This window comes from Cyprinus carpio, chromosome B5 (genome assembly GCF_018340385.1).
Source record: "Cyprinus carpio isolate SPL01 chromosome B5, ASM1834038v1, whole genome shotgun sequence".
NCBI classification, from domain to species: Eukaryota; Metazoa; Chordata; class Actinopteri; order Cypriniformes; family Cyprinidae; genus Cyprinus; species Cyprinus carpio.
In genome coordinates, this window is record NC_056601.1 from 32165405 (window position 1) to 32183307 (window position 17903).

Consider the following 17903-nt stretch of genomic DNA (forward strand, 5'->3'; position numbering starts at 1 on the left):
TTTTATTACAGTGGCATATTCAGTTGGAATTTAATGTTTAGCCAAAAGATTTTCTTCATTATAATTGGCAAAACTTTTTAATCGAATAATACAAGATACTAATAATTATTTAAATAAGTATTAACATTTGTTATAAATTAATATACTTATAAACAAATAAATAAATATATAAGCCGCCTCCACTGACGTCTGGTTTTCAGCTCCAGAGACGTCAGGTACAGCCACTTCCTGTTGGCAGCTGCTGATTGCTGAAGGTTTCGATTCACAGTAAGGATGCTATGCAAGTTCTGTGGTCGTGTCGCTAATAATTTGCATTTGCTTACGCAGTTTGCACCAACTATCTTCCCAAATTCATCATGTGAATCATTTATATCTGTTGTTGTCATCAAAGAGATTTGTTTAAGCCGGGCTCACACTGTGCGATTTTTAAAAAGTCCTTTAGGATTGTAGTTGTCAGACTGTATGAACATGATGATCATGTCACACTGTGGGATCTCAGCTGTCATTAATGTCAGACTGTACGACAGTCAAGACGTGTTAAAAAAGGGTGTGCGCAAAAGAAAACTTGGAATTTTACTTTATCAACCCACACACATTCACTGACTGCCAGCAGCATTGCACGCGGGGCTGTAATGTTGGCTGTCATTAAAAGTATATCAATGGCGGCAATACCGGAGAATATTATTATTATATATAGAAGAATATTACAGCGCAACTGGTGTTTATCATAGCGAAAGAAAAGTATCATATGAATTCCGTGAGTGGAGGACCAGTGCGCCACTGGCATAAAGTTGGCTTGACGTTGGACATTCGATATTCGCAAATCTAGGGACCGTCTCTAAAGTTACATGCGAAACTACTATACACTTCTCTAACGTCAATAGCATGCAATGAGAATGACTTACAGTCATGAAAACAACTGTTAACTGTTCATCCAGGTGTCAACTATAATGCACACCATTCATATTTTTCATAATTATTCAAATAAACTGTAAATCATATGTAAAATATTGCTACTTTTCATTACCGAATGGGCTCAAATGTAAAATATGCCTTAATTAAAAGCGTATTTTACATTTGAGCCCATTCAGTAATGAAAATTAGCAATATTTTACATATGATTTACAGTTTATTTGAATAATTATGAAAAATATGACCAAATGGTGGCCAAAATCACAAAAAATCGCCACAGTGTGAGCGGGGCAGGGTTTTCTGCCAAAATAAGTTTTAAAGAAAATGAGAAATGTTGATTGTAATAAGAAGTCATGTTAGTAGCCTATGTTAATTTTACTATTGTTCTGTAAAGTATATATAAAAAATAATGATAATTATTGTTTATAACGATACACAATCATAATTAGCCTACCTGATCGCGCCTGGTGTCTGTATGTATTTCTTTGTCTTTGATTTCCTCTTTTCTGTTCTTCTCACTGACTATGATCTAATTTCCTGCTCTTCAGTCCACATCCAGTAAATATAATTTGAAGTACAAGAATTTATGATGAAACACTTCTAAAGACAGTTACATATTCTTTAGGAGTCAAGAAAAGGCCAACATACGTTGTCAAGTGTGGTTAAAAGAAATTGTTTTGAATATTTCACTTTATCAAATAAATCATTTATATTATTCCCAGTCAGACTGATAGCTTCTTTAATGTATAGATGTATCCAATTAAGTGCATTTGTAGTAACAGCTGTTTTCAGCCCATCTGTATGGTTATAGTGCAGTTTAGCTAACTGGTGATTTTACTTGATTATTATTATTATTATTATTATTATTATTATTATTATTATTATTATTTTAAACAAAGTACTTTTATTTATTTATTTATTTATTTGAGTCAGTTATTTGTCTGTGGTCAGACATAGTATTTCGTTTTTCAAAAGTAAATGCTTTAAGAGATGATATAATTTGTAACCGGGCTATAATAAGCTAAGACATTATAATAACTATGCATGTCAATAGATCTGGAACACAACAGAATAAATGTTGTGAATCCATAAATTCAGTGGAAGTTATAGCTCCTGAGCCACCAAACCAAGGAGGATTATCTGAAAATGACAGACAGGTGCAGGTTTGGCGATGAAATCTGAAGGCCTGTCTACCTCTGGATTAAAGCACTGAATAAACTGAGCTGAATATCCAAAATGGGACATTTTCTTCTGATCTCTTAATCAATTATTGATTAAACACAACAGTCAAACAAAAGCATTTCCTGTAGGTGATTTAGTGGTCAAACAAGCTTCTCAAACAGAAGGATGCAGAGGCTTCGTGCTCACTAAATACTAGAATGATATGTTCTAGAAAGTATGCATGGCTACCTGTGTTCGGTGCAGAAATACTATTCAAATTATAATCTGAGAAATACTTAACATTAAATATCTTGTCTCCCTATTCAAACACACCTGATTCAACTCATCAGCTCATTAGTGAAGACTCCAAGACCTCAAATGTGTGCGTCAGATAAGAGAGACACCAAAAACATGCCGTGTTGGGGGTTCTCCAGGACCAGGATTGGGAACCACTGCTCTACATGATGACCAACCTTCACTGCTCCGTACCTTCAGTGAACTACAGCTGCTTACATGGTATTTAAAGGGACAGCTTAGAACTGAGTTTCTTTAATTTCTTGTGTTGATCTATTATAGAGGAGCACTTATAGATGAGCAGCAGGATGTATGCTTTTTATTGCATATTGCATAAATCTTAAGAAAAACCAACAATCTGTTCACAATATTAACTGATATATTGTGTTTACAACCTCAAACGTCTTTGTTCTGAGTCAAGAATGCAGCCAAACTATTTTGTTAAGCATGATAGTTTCATATAGCAAAAATGAGGCACAAATACAAAAACGTCATTTGAAAGATTTTTTTTAGTGATATACAGAGTATACGTGCAGCTGTAGGCCTATTTCTAAAGTAGCAGAAAGTATAAATGTCTGCAGCATGGAATAGTGTTAGAGCAATAAAAAATATTTACGAACAACGTTTATTGTTAACCCCTTAATGGATCATTCACCCAAAAATTCTGTCAAGAATTGTTCATCTTTATGCTGTTCCAAACCATTTTTTTTTATTATTATTATATTTTGTGTTCTGCAAAAAAAGTAAGTTGTGCAGGTATGAAATGAGATGAAATAATTAATTTAGCAGCATTTTTGTTTTGTGTCGATCTATCACTTTAAAATATAGTATTGAGGATTTCTGGAATTTAAGCAAAATATCATTTATCCTTTGGAATTATACAGACACAAGAATGCTGTGGATTAACAGTTAAATGACAATAAAAACTCACACATTTGCCTAAAGTTATCAAATGATTTATTACAGAATTTATACATTTGAAATGAAATAAAAAAACATGCCTCCTGATTTTGTGGATCTTCCATGTCCACATCAGTGTCTTCCAAGTAAAATCTTCCTGATTTTGTGGATCTTCCATGTCCACATCAGTGTCTTCCAAGTTAAGATTTAAAGATCTATATTCAGAGAGTAATTTTAAGATGTCAGATCTCTCACTTTCCTTGGCTTGTGTGATGATACTTTCCAGCATGGGCTGCAGGGAATAAGCATATTCCATAATGCTTCTAGTTTTACCATTTTCCCTTTGTAAGCATAGCCACCAGTGTGAACGCCAATCAGATAGCAGTCTTCATCCAAAACTGGAGAGCCAGAAGATCCATGAAAGAAACAAGAGCTATAAATGATCTGGTTGTCATGAATGGGATGTCCCACAATGCAGATCCCACCACGGTTAGAAGGGGAGGCAGGAATGTTTCGACTGAGCAATCCAGGATGATCAGCAATTTCATCAGTGTCTTTTAGTTCAAGAAGAGCAAAGTCAAGATGCCTGTCCATGTTGATCTTTCCATTAAGGTACGCTGCAACGTGTTCTTTAACCGGCACACACTTGGTCTCCTTTGCTTCCAGATCTTCATAGCCAAATACTGCGGTGAAGGTCTTTGAAAGCTTCCTGGAGAAAGGGTCAAATTCTCCAATAACATGAGCATTGGTGAGGATGAATCTGTCAAACAGTAAGAAGCCAGTTCCTCTGGCGGATCCCTCCACTCCAATCTGACAAACAGAGTCAGAGAGTCTTGTGAGCTTCTTCACTTTCTTCACCTCAGAGAAACTCTGAACGCTTTTATCATATTCTGCCCTGAAGCTTTGGACCGGAGAGTTGTCTTTTAGTTTCTCGCTCTCCTTTAAAGTCTTCAGTAAATCTTTATGCTGATCATGCAGAATTGATAGAATCTTTTCAGAGTCTGGAATTATTAAAGAATTAGTTGAATGATTTGTGGATTTCATTGTGTTTCTCTTTTGTGTTTCTTCTTGCTCAGTGTTGGCATGATGCTTATTAGGATCAACATTTTCTTTCAAATCAGCAGCTGAAGCTTTATTCATTTCAGTGCTGTCATCACTCAAGACCTCATCTTGGCTATCTGGCTGGTTGTTGTCACTGATATCAATGACTTCAAAATGCTTTCCATCAAGATGCTCTACAGTGCTGGACATGTCATGGATTGTCTCGCTCCCGAACTCAGAAAGTGCACAGTGTTTCTTGAATATGGCATCGATGAATCGTCCGTCACGTTGCAGAGCAGCCTTCAGTTTGTCTTCTTTGAATGCGTACACACAAACATCATCAACCTTCATCCTCAGCTTATTGTTTTTCATTAAGCATTTTACTTTCTCTCCTCCTTTTTTTTTGATGTTAAAGGTTACTATGTTTTCTGGTTCATTAGAGAATGAATGCCTTCCAGTTTTTTTCTTTGAAGGAACATTTCCACTATCTTTGATGAAGGTTATATCTAAGAGCTCATCATTTTCAAGAAGACAGCAGGGGAAATCGGTCTTCACAGCCACTCCAGGAACTGCTCCTTTGGATCTCTGAATCACTATTTCTTTCTCCTTGTTGTTTCTGAAAACCTTGTTTGTATTAAGAGCATAAAGCACAGTCTTGGCATGTTTCTTGAATTTGAAACTAAAAGTGTGGCTTTGCTCTTCAGCACTCTGTGAAAGTGAGAAGAACAATAATACACTTACAATAAAGCATTACTTAAACATATATGAATAAAGAACTTCCATGTAATGATTAGCAATACTGATTATAATGTAAACAAATAACAACAAGAACAAATTTCTGGATTAGATTTGTATCCACAAGCTTTTGATTTAATTAAATTCCAATCTGATATGAAGTCAATGTTGCAACATAACATGAACTTTTACTTAGAAAGTCTTTAATGTAGTCTCATACCTGTTGCAGATGAGTTTTTGATTGTCCCTCTTCTTCCTTACAAAAAACGTTTATGCTTTCCTTAGTAAATGAAAGTAAAATGTCATCTAATTGCTAATATGAGATCACCAATGTATATGGTTTTACCATATTTACCATAATTTTTTATACTTTGAATCATAATGAGCAAAAAGAGCAATGTGGAATTTTAAAGCAGCTAACAAGAACGTTTTTGCAGAGACATTCCACATATACTTTTTCATCAGCACCAATATGATTTATAATTTCTGTGATAAATCAGAATGCAACAAACCTTTGGTGAATCATGTCCATTAGTTCCAACCCCCTTTTCTTTTTTCTTGCTTGCATGATTACTTTCCTAGAACAATGGCAGTAGCAACATTAAAATAGCATATGTATTATTATTAGTAGTAGATTACTTTCCTTTATCAAAAGGCATTGAATTTTTTTAATGCTGGCATTAGAACAATGGCAGTAGCAACATTAAAAACGTAGCATCTGTAACACGCACCATGTCAAGATGTGCTTGATGCCCAAATTATTAATAGTAGTAGTAAAATTATTAGGGGTAAGTACACAGTAATGACATATAATACATAAATAAAGGGTTTAGGATAGGCTCTGGGATTTATCAAAATGGCATATGAATTGTGTGCATGATATCTTATGCCATGCATAATTAAACAAATGTGCACTCAAAACACAAAATACTCTAAATGTGCACTCAAAGCACGTAAGATTCTGTAACAAAACACGCAGAAACTGCCCATTTAGCTGTTTTTACACCATACTTGCTATGAATATCATAGTGGGGAAAAAGGTATAGTTCATACTTGCTGTGAAAATTTTATCAGCCAGTAAAAATTCTGTGAATATATATGCAAAAAAAAGGTATAGTTCATACTTGCTGTATTGCAAGTCTTCTAAAACCATACATAAAGCTACTCAAAAGGAAAATATATATGCAAAACCAAAATTAGAATAATTATTATTTACTAAAATTCTGTGAATATATATGCAAAACCAACCAGCAATTGGAATAATTACATAAAATATTTTTCTAACTCTACAACTGAATGCTTCCATTATATGGTTAAAAAAGACATCGTGAATGTTCGATAAACTAGAAAATAAAGTTGTTGTGTTTTCGAGAAAAAAACTGATAGGTGAGTAATTCTACCAATAATTCCATTATATTGACAAAAAAAACATCCCAAAATGTTCTGATAAACCTTAAAAAATTTCAAAGGTTGATAATTTTAATTTTAAACAAGTCAAAAAAAAATATTTTTCCATAGGTGAGTACTTTTATTTTTAAATGAGTGAAAAAAAAATATTTGCGCTTGCTCATCTACAGGGTCTGCATGTCTTTGTTGGCTGTTTTTCACATACATGAGCAATTACCTAAAACTTTCTTTGAACTGAATCATCATTATTCAAATATCATGACCTTACCTGAGCATTGTCAGCAGTTTGTGATGCCATTCTGGCTCCACTGTTGCTGTCAGTCTGCTTTTTCTGAAATAGACATACAACAATCTTTACCATAACCATTTACACTAAAGCTAAACAATTAAATACAATGTTCAACATAAAAAAAGAGTCAAATAACCAAGCTAAGTATTTTCATAAAAAAAGAGAGTCAAGTAGTTAGATAAAAAAAATATAATCTTCTTAATTTAATAAAATAAATCAAATACATGAGCAATTTTTGTAGTTAGTAACACAAGTTAGTAACACACAAACATGTAGTGTTTAAAGGTTGTAGTTAGTAACACAAGTTAGTAACACACAAACATGTAGTGTTTAAAGGTTTCTCAGTTTATTTTTAACATTGCAGTTTTTATTTTATAAAAAATAGTCATTCAGTTATAAATAATTATTTATAATTTAGTACTTGAGTTTCACATTACTATTTTTACAATTATTCACTTTTTAATAATTTTATGAAGTAAATTTTAGTTTTAGTAACATAGAAACATGTAGCATTTAAAGATCCCTCAGTTTATTATTTAATGTTTATATTGAATAAAATTGCATTAAAAAAAGCGTACACTTATAAATAATTAATCATTAATTCAGTATTTATTTCATTTTACTATGTTTACATTTAACTTGTTTTGTTCTTTTTACAATTTTGTGAAGTAAACTGTGAACATGAGATGATTAAAGGTCCTTCACTTTATTTGTATTTCATATTACTCTGTTTACCATGAATACAAGCGTTATGAAAATTAAAATGATATAGAGTTGATGGGTGAAAAGTTAATTTTCTTGCTTGATCTTTGACTTAACATATCAATAATAATCAAAAATGCACAGTAAATTAAGCCTTTCTTTTTTATATATGTTGAGCAGAGTATGATGATATCAGTTAGAAGACTTTGCTTTGTGCTTTTGTAATTTTTTATTACTATTTAGATTTTATTTTTGTTACATTTTAGTTTTTACTTATTTATAATAGTAGAATATAATAGTAGAAGTCACAAATATAATATGGGACTTGTGTAGTGATCAAAATGTGATATATTTTAATATCAATATTAATATTATAAACATTTCACATATAACACATAACATTTTAAAATATATAAGAACAGTATAACAACAAAAAGGGGGAAAAAAGTAAATATTGGTAATAAGAATATAAAATATGTTAATCACAGATAGATAGATGATAGAATTAACATGCATTTTAATATTTCATAATTGTAACTTTTTTTTCTACTTAAGGATGAAAATGTATGATGGATATTTGTTGGCTGATTTTCCTTTACTATCCATTCCAAATCATCAATTTAAAAAGGTTTGAAAAAAGCATACAAAACTATTTTTAAGAATTTAAGCATAAACCTTTAGATAATAAATCAATAACATCATTCTTTAAGAAAATTCAGTCCGAATACTGTTGTTTTGTTTTTTGCTGTTCGATAGTGTTCTTTGCCTGATTTGTCCACTAGGTGGCTTAGAATAAATATCATGTACACGTTTCATCACTAAAGTTTGGACGCACATGTCTGATTTATCCACTAGATGGCGCTTTTTAGCGATTTGATCGTGTCCCAAATGTAAATGCGCAACCTATTTGTATTTTAAAATTAATTTGTTTCATGTTCTAGCTCTACAATAACTTTGAAAGCCATTTATCCATTTAGTTGGTTTTGTCTTTCCCACGGCTGGATTTCAGGCTCTCTCTGGTGAATGACAAAGAAATCAGACGCCTGAGAAGACCCATAAAGTGCTATTGTTACACTAGCAGCCTTCATATTCTATCCACTATAAGCTGCTATTGTTGATCTTGGCTTATTACATGAAATACGTCAAACCGCATCGTTTAAAAATGAAGGAAGAGTATTGCGCTCTTGTTAGATGCAGCACACAAAAGCTGCGGCGAACTGATCCTGATTCTGCGCTTGGCAGCAGCCAGACTGATCACAAAGTCACAGCACTTCATTATAAACTGGTGAGGAACCACACAACTACCACTGTTCATCCGACCACACGGCAGCTTTACTAGGTATTTACTAGGTACCTTATTAAGAATGTCTGCTTGTTCTAAATTAAAGTGCATGCAAATTGTGAAACACAGTAAAGTAGCTATTATTTATTTAGTATCCTAGTATCTATACATTTATTATAGTTTGAATTAATTTTATTTTTATTTTCCTGTTTTTAGTTACTTTTTTTTTTTTTTTTTTTTTAATTGTAGTGCTTTTGCCGAGTCATTTAAAGAATGATTCAATAATTCAGTCAATGAATCTTTTTTGTTGAACCGGTTCTTTGTTCATCAAATCGGACTGAATCGTCTGAAACTGTTAGCGGCTCGAGCAGCACAGGTCTACAAGTTACTCAACCAAAGCTCGTTTTCGGCTCGAAATGTGCCAAAAATCTTTGACGAATGAACTTATTTTGCGTTTCAGTTCCCCCAACACTGAACTGAGGAATCAGTTCTGACTCGGACCGAAGAACCGCTGATCTGCGCATGCGTGAACCAAGCACTTCAATGAAGGGGTGAAAGTAAAGTTTTTATGGTTTCTCTTTAAGTAAAACGATGAACAGATGAAGACATGCTGTTAAAACGAGTAAGAAAATTCTTCTATGAAGACAGATTAAGTTTATTAATTTTATATGCTTTAGACATGTAAAACATTTCACATCATGATCAGGTGTTTTAATAATATAATTGCGTAATGAATCAGTTAATGAATTAGTAAAATGACCTGTCCGAAAGAACCAGTTCGCGGAAAAGAATTGGACCTCATCATTTCCCTGAGGCTATGATTACAGGTAATAATGATGTAAATAAAGTTCAGTTTCTTGCACATACCGATCGTTTTGCTTCATAAGACCTCAATATTAATTTTGGGTTATTTATTGTCAAAAACTTGCAGCCGCTGACTTATTAATCACCAAGGACCATGGGTTTTAGCTAAAAATCTTCTTTACTTTTTTGCTCAAGGCAAAAGGCACCTACATCTCGGATGGCTTGAGGGCGTGTAAATTAACAGCGAATTTTCATTTGTGAGTGAACTATTAATTCAAAACCTTATATGCCAAAGCAACATTTTAAGGCCTAGTTTATTTGTTATGTGCTAACGTGTAAATATTACATTTAGCTTTATTTTTAGTTCAGTTTTAGTTTTTATTTATTTACAGTTAGCAATTTAAGTGTTTCATCTTAAACAGTTATTTGCTATAAGGCAACATTTCCCATTTGTTTTATATAATTTCGAATTAGACTTTATACAGATTTATTTTTAGTTCAGTGTTAGTTATTTCTAGTTAGTAATTTTAGTTTAATATTTGGAATTAGCTATTATAGTAATATTTATAAAAATGTATAGTTGCTTTTGTCAATTTTTATTCATTTTTTTAATATTACTATTTCAATTTAAAATAAAAATGATCTATTTTTGTTGTTTAGTTTTATATATATATTTTATTTCAGCATTATTTCAATTAACAATGTGTAATAATAGTGTACAATATATATTACAATATATAGGTTGATGTTTAAAAAATGGATAATTTGTTGCAAAAACAGCCAAAGAGTGACCATCATACATGTTGCTCCTTCAAGAGTGTTTCAATAGCATCCCATTTGAAAAAAGGACCTAAATTATAAGTTTTATGGTCACAATGTAATTCCCATAATTCCATGTGTTTTGATTACTGTAGTATTCTGAAATGTTGATAATAGTCATAATAATAATGAGTAGGTGTCCAGATCTTTCAGACTGCACCTGTTTAAACATAAATGCTTGCGGAGGCATACGCAGCAGATATCTGGCAGACATTAAACCGAGCAAACATATCACAGACTCATAAAGAGATCATATCAGTATGCTAGACCTCTGACTCGGGATCAGCTGTGCTTATTTAATTCACATGTGTTTCAATGTGAGCACCGGTCCACAAGCAGTGTTTTAGTGAGCTGATCTCCCTCCATGTGAGTGCAGCAGCATGGGGAGGTTATGTTTGAAGTTTGATCCTGGGAACCCCGGTGCACAATGCCACGGCTGCACAAAGCCGCCCCAGAACTCCCTGCGTTCCCACTGTCTCTGTTCTCTGGAGGGCTGAGAGGAGAACGGATCGCATCACCTGCCCCATTACTGCCCTGTCCCCTGGGAAACCCCCACCCTGTCTCACCGGTCTGAGATACATGGCCATAATGCAGCAGAGAGGCAGACAGGTTTTAAAGGTCTTCTTGGAAGGGACGGACAGTGAACGAAAGTGATGTAAAGTTCCCTGGGAGTTTGAGCAAATCTCTAACCCTTTGAACTTCTGCTGCAGAATTTAGCCCACACTGTTTGAGCTACAGACCTGAGTGATAAGACATCAGATGCATTTTCTTTTTCACCTTCCAAACTATAGAACAATTGAAAAATACATATGTAAGATTTAAATATGTAGGGTTTCTGAGCGCCAGCATTATATATATATACTGCAGCTCAGATCCTGATGAGAGTTCGCAAATATGAACACATCACACCAATCCTTCAATCCCTACATTGGCTTCCTATTCCAGTCAGGACTGAGTACAAAGTTTCCCTCCTCACACATCACTGTATCCATGGAAATGCCCCCAGTTACCTTCAAGAACTACTTACACCACAGATCCCAGCACGTTCCCTTCGCTCCACAAACACTTATAGGCTCCTTCCCCCAAGGACTAAGACTCGCACCATTGGTGACAGAGCTTTCTGTGCCGCCGCTCCTACCCTGTGGAATGCCCTCCCTGAACATCTGAGGGCCCCACAAAGGACTGATATTTTTATGTTCAAAACTTTGGGATCAGTAAGATTAAAAAAAAAAAAAAAAATTTAAATTGAGTTTCTTATGCTCATCAAGGCTGTATTTATTTGATCAAAAATACAGAAAAAAACAGCAATATTGTGAAATATTATTGCAATTTCTAATATTGGTTTCCTATTTTAATATACTTTAAGATATATATATATTATTTCTGTGAAGCAGTGCTGAATTTTCATCAGCCATTACTCCTGTCTTCAGTGTCACATGATCCTTTAGAAATCATTCTAATATGCTGTTTTATTATCAGTGTTGAATCTGTTGTGCTGCTTCATTTTTTTGTAACCTGTGATTTTTTTTCTTTGATGAATAAAAAGTTAAAAGAACAGCATTTATTATAAATAGAAATCTTTTCTAATGATATTAGTCTTTACTATCACTTTTTATCCATTGAAAACATTCTTGCTGAATAAGAGTATTCATTTCTTTAAAAAAAGAAAGAAGAAAAAATGTACTGACCTCCAAATTTTTGAATAGTAGCGTATTGTAATACAGAATTTCTGTTGTGAATAAACACTGTTCTTTTTAACTTTTTTATTTATTAAAGAATCCTGAAAAAAGTATTACAGGTCCCAAAAAATATTAAGCAGCACAACTGTTTCTAACACTGATTAAAAATCAGTATATTAGAATGATTTCTGAAGGATCATATGACACTAAACACTGGAGTAATGATGCTGAAAATTCAGCTGCGCATCACAGGAATAGATTACATTTGAAAGTATATAAAAATAGAAAACTGTTCATTTAAATTGCAATAATAAAATGTTTTTTGTTATTTTATCGTGGTGGTTCCTGAGACTGTAGCCTGACTGATTCCTACACATCATGCATCAAAATTAGCTGGTGTTCGTCTGCAGTCATGTGTCCACAGATAAACACCCACTCTTCAATGATGTCACACTTCCCATAAGTCCCCTGCCCTTATACAGTCAAGCCTGCCTCTTACCTTAGTTTAACCTCACTTTATTGATTCACCTGCAAAGAAAACATCTATAAAACGAATGTGTCATCTGCTGACTCATGCTGTTTAAACGAGTAAGAAAATTCAGCTCTGAAACTCCTAAAAACTGGTTTCTTTCTTCTGCATTCAGCAACAAAAGCTGAACAGAAAGCAGACACATGTTTCCCAGTCTCGCCTGTCGTTCCCAACCAGTGTTTCCATGGAAACTCCAAATCGAAGTTACCCAGCTCCTAATTCAGACGTCTCTCTTTTGTCACTTCCCAAAGTGCCCCTGTCCCGCTGTGTGCTTGTATGGGTACCTCAAACACTTTATAATGGCAAACTCTATCAAAACAACTTCCTAACCCCTTGTTCACCCCTCCACTTATAGTAGCCTTTACTTCAGGCTCAGAAATGAGAAAGAAATTCCACCATGGAATATTTTTTATTTTTTTTTTTGACATACAATGTCAGATCATTTATTAAAACAAATTAATTTAAATAATCGGAACAATTATGGTAACCTGCGTGTTATGGTAACTTAACATACAAAAGTATCTGTAAATAATCCACAAGATATAACACAATAAACACTACTAGAATAAACTGTAAATAACTGTTTGGCTTTTGTATTAGATTATGAAGCTTTATAGATTTTCACTGATTCAAGTTTGTAGTTATTTACTTCACATTCAATGTCTTGAATAAAATGAAAAAAATAGTAATAATGAATAAATAATAATAAATATGTAATTTTTTTTAATCTATTAAATATTTGCTCATACAGACTAATATACATGTATTATATGGATGGACGAATGAGATTTTTACTTTTAAGAACTTTTCTTTTTAAAATAATAATAAAAAAAAAAAATTTAATGTTTGTTCATAGAGAACCACATTTCTTGAATAAAATATAATGAAATGTCAAATGTTAAGAATAATAGATGCCAAAACAGAAGAATTCATTACAGAGTAATTTTCTGCCCCCACATTTTAAAGCTGAAGTGTATAATTTCACCAAAAAAGGAAAAATAACCAACAACCCACTTGTCAACCCAGTTGTCTTTGCATATTAATCCGGGATAGGAGAAGGGTTTTTAACGTCAGAAAATTACACACTTAGCAAGCTTACATTAGGCTAAAACTTTATTTCCATTGTAATAGGCATTGCAGAGTCACCTGATACCACCTTCACAATCATCAGGTGAAATAACTTTAATGTTACTCAGGGTTGCCCAATGTCTTGAAATCAGCCCCTTTAGGGCTTTTAGCAGACAGTGTTCAGGGTTATTCTGCTCACCTGAGCTAGTTTTTCTCCAGGTGAAGCAGACGCTGCTGAAAAGATGTTGAAAGTAACATTGAGTACAGACACACACACACAAAGAAGACTCTAACTATTCCAGCACTCTTTGTTGTGCAAATTTCTGAAAGCACCAGTGTTTCCTTTCAAATCAATTAAAATAATTTGTAATTATTTTAAATTCTCGCATTAACCTCTCTGTTCTGCTCTGTGTCTGTTCTTAGTATAGACAGTTCCTCTGTAAGTTTCCCTTTTCACCGAAAATATGATGAAACTGACTTCCTGGAAAGAAGAGAGAGACGGTGCAAACGGAGCTGCAAATCTTATCTGATCAGCAGCCAGATTTCATTCCAGTCACTTTTAGTACCAAAAACAAACCACACAATGTCATATATCATCCCACTCAGCTCGTTTGCAAGGTTTAAATGACAAATGGACTGATGATGCAAGAAAGTTTTCAGAAAAACAATAAACTTAACAGAAAACATGGATTGCATTAAAAACTAAATCAAATTTTATTAAGTTAATTTTAAATGAGCTTTAATTGCATGACTGAAGAATAGCACAATGTTACCAAAGCATTAAAAAAATAAATATGAATTAAATGAATAAATATACAAATGAATAAAACTGGTATTTTATACAAGCACTTTTTAAAAAGTATTTTAAATATATATTTCATGACTGCTCATACAAATCTCAGTTTTTTCTTCTGAATACAGCAATAACCATGTCTAAATAAATGTTGAATAAATAAATGCATTATTAAAAAAAAAAAAATCCACTAAAGAATTTTTTTTTTAACTTAAAGTAAAATACATTTAATGTTAGTGGACATGGATGAATAAACAATCAAATAAAACTTTTTAAATAAATATTTTAATGCATATTTAAATTTTGCGCAGATAAGCAACTGCTTTTTCATGACATAATTATTTACATAAATTAAATAAAATTATGAACTTAACTTTTTTTTTAAAAATGTAAAATACATTTAGCCTTATGTTTGCTCATAAAGGTCTCTGTTTTTCATTGCAACAATAAACATGTATTAAAACAATATACTTTTAGTATATTTTTACAATATACTTAATTTGCTCACACAGCACTTTCACTGCTAAACTTCTACAATCATTCATAAACTATATATACATTCATTTCTTTTTTAAATATGTCAGATTATGCATGTAAAATGGGTTGTGAATATCATTTTAACTGACTTGGAGTAGAGCCGACAAGTTGTTGCAAGACTTGATGATCATGTTCCAGATGACTTGAAAATGATCCAAAGAGCATCTCAAAGACGTTCAGATTAGGTGATCAAATTAGTTTTTTTGTTACAAACTGTGTCCACAATTTGTGGAAAAATAGAGTTGTGACAGACCACGTGTCTTTAACTGCATGTGACAACAATCTCTTCATCTAAAGTGGGAGGAGCTCTTTCCTAAGCCCCGCCCACAGTCAAACTGGCAGTCCTCCTCTCCAGTGTGGCTCTTTTTCAGCACGCTCCGCCCCTTCTCATCTGCCCTGCACTCTGTAATTGGCTCTTTTCTGTCCTTCTCACTCACACCCTTCACGCGGTCCCTTCCTTGCAAACTCCTGTGATTTTCTTTCTAAGTACACTCTATTCTCCACGCTCTCAGCGCAGAGGATCTTCGTCAGAGGAAAGGTTGGACCGAATCCCTTATTTTGATGTGAGTAACTGTCTGTTATTGCTCTGAATGTGGGAGTTTTCTCAGACCATGTGAGTCCAAGTGTGTGAGGGGAGAGTTGTAATGTTTGGTCTGGCACACGTGGAAAGATAGCAGCAGTACTCTGTAACTTTTTGACCGCAGACGCATCTGGCTGTGTTTCAGAGACCTGAGCTGACGTGCTAAAGTCACTTGTAATGAAATCATTCGGACAAATGTTTGCAGTGTGACTGTTTGTGTGCAAATGGTACAAGAAGTTAATGTCCTGACTGAGAGGGACTTTGTCAAATTAAAATTAGTTGGTGAAGAGAACCTATATTTGGATACATTGGATGTGTGTCTTTCCAACTGACAAAGAACCTAATATTCTTCGAAATAAAGGTTCTTTATTGTCATCAATGATTCTAAGAGAAACATTTAACATCCATGGAGCCTCAAAAGGTTCTTTACACTCTTAAAAAAAGGGTTCTTTATTATTGGCGTTATTGGTTCCATGGAGATCCTTTAATATTCATGGAACCTTTCTGTTGCACAAAAGGTTCTATATAGTGGAAAAGGGTTCTTTAGATTAATTTTTCACACTGAGAAAAAATGGTTCTTTTAAGAACTGCTCACTGAAAGTTTCTTTGGGGAACCGAATCAAAAATGGTTCTTCTTTGGAACTGCTGCGAAAACCCCATTTGGAACCTTTATTTTTAAAGAGTGTACTACAAATTTAATTTGACATTTAAAGAAAATGTAGGAACAATTTTCACTCAGAAATTGCTTGTAAATTTCACAAAAAAAATTTGACGTAGAAAAACTGAAACCGTATTTTCTTGTAGAATGCAGTCAACAGTGAAGAATTATTATTATATATTTATAATTTTTTTTCAGTTTAGATTTACATTTACAATTTAATCATTTACCAGACGCTTTTATCCAAAGGGGCTTACAAATGAGAACAATAGAAGCAATCAGATCAATGAGAGAACAACAACATAAAACAACCACCACAACTCTCAGTTAGTCAATCAAATAAAAAACATCAAACAAGGTGTTTTTTTTTTTTTTTTCAAGAATAGGATAGACAAGAAAATTGTGAAAAGTGCTAGTATTAGTTGGTCAAGTGCAGGCGAAAAAGATTATTCTTTAGATGTTTTTTGAAAATGAGTAAAGACTCATAAGTAAAGAGGTCATTCCACCAGCTGGGCACAGTCCAGGAAGAGGTCGCAAGCTTCTGGAGGGCGCATAAGATTGAACTAGTGAGTTTAGGTATATTGGTGCTGTGCCAGTGGTCGTCTTGTAGGCAAGCATCAGTACCTTGAATCTGATGCGAGCGGCTACTGGTAGCCAGTGTAACCTGATGATTTGTTTTAGTTTTAGGCAAGCATCACTGTTATTGTTGCTCATACTTAAGGTTAGTGATTTGAACAAACCACTAACCTAATTATTATAATACAGCATGCTGTATTTCCTGTTAAGGAAAATGTGCTATTACTGTTCATATCTTGAAGATGCGATTCATTATTTTCACTGTGTGGATGATGAAACAAGTTAAAACATGACATAGACCAATCCAATTGTTTAATCTCTTTTGATTTGCAGACGCCTACCATGAAAAAATAAATAAATATTGAAGTAGAAAGAGTGAAATAGTATTTTTTTTAAACGTAGCTCAATAATTGTTTTATTTACAAATTTACTAGTATGACAAAATATTTTTTTTACTGTGCAGTAGGGCTGCACGATTATGACAGAAATCCTAATTGTCGATTATTCCCTTGAAATTGTAATTGCGATTATTAATTATGATTATCACAATTTACATTGAATGATGTTTATACCATTGATGAAACTGAATGCCATATTTTTATATGTAAATAAACAAGCTGAAAACACTCTAACTTAAAAACTTTCGGTTTTTTTTTTGTAGTATTAAGCCTCAAATGTCAACTATACATTGGATTGGTTTCTTCTTTAAATTATAAAAAAAGTAAAAATATGAATGGTATTATAATGTTATACTAAAACTAAAACTAAATCAATGGAAAACCTTTAAGATACCATGTAGAAAGAAAAAAAAAACATCTTAAGCATGCAGAATAACATAAGTGGACTTTGAACGATTAATTGCCGCTTTGAACGATTACATAATTGTGGCATTCATAATTATAATTGTGATTAGAAATTTGATTAATTGTGCAGCCCTACTGTGCAGTGTTTGTAGTAAAAAACACAAAATTGCAAGTTGTAAATAAGTTTTACAAGAAATATTATTTAAGCTTTTCTACCTTCTAAAATTTCACGTTTAATTCAATGTTAGCTACTTGCTGTATCTTTGTAATTTTTTTTGTGAAATTTACTAGTAATTTCTGAGTGGCAATTATTTCAGTGTAAATGCTAACCACC

The 17903-nt window shown here is 33.1% G+C and overlaps 1 protein-coding gene across 1 annotated transcript; it reads right to left on the minus strand.

The window, feature by feature from the left end:
- Nucleotides 1-410: 410 nt before the first annotated feature.
- LOC109089222 (serine protease FAM111A-like) lies at nucleotides 411-15539 on the minus strand. Its single transcript, XM_042723459.1, is given in 8 exon segments — nucleotides 411-516; nucleotides 3369-3606; nucleotides 3609-5016; nucleotides 5264-5323; nucleotides 5556-5621; nucleotides 6719-6781; nucleotides 13822-13856; nucleotides 15042-15539. Coding segments are annotated over 8 exon segments (2052 nt in total). The 5' UTR covers nucleotides 15118-15539.
- Nucleotides 15540-17903: the final 2364 nt, after the last annotated feature.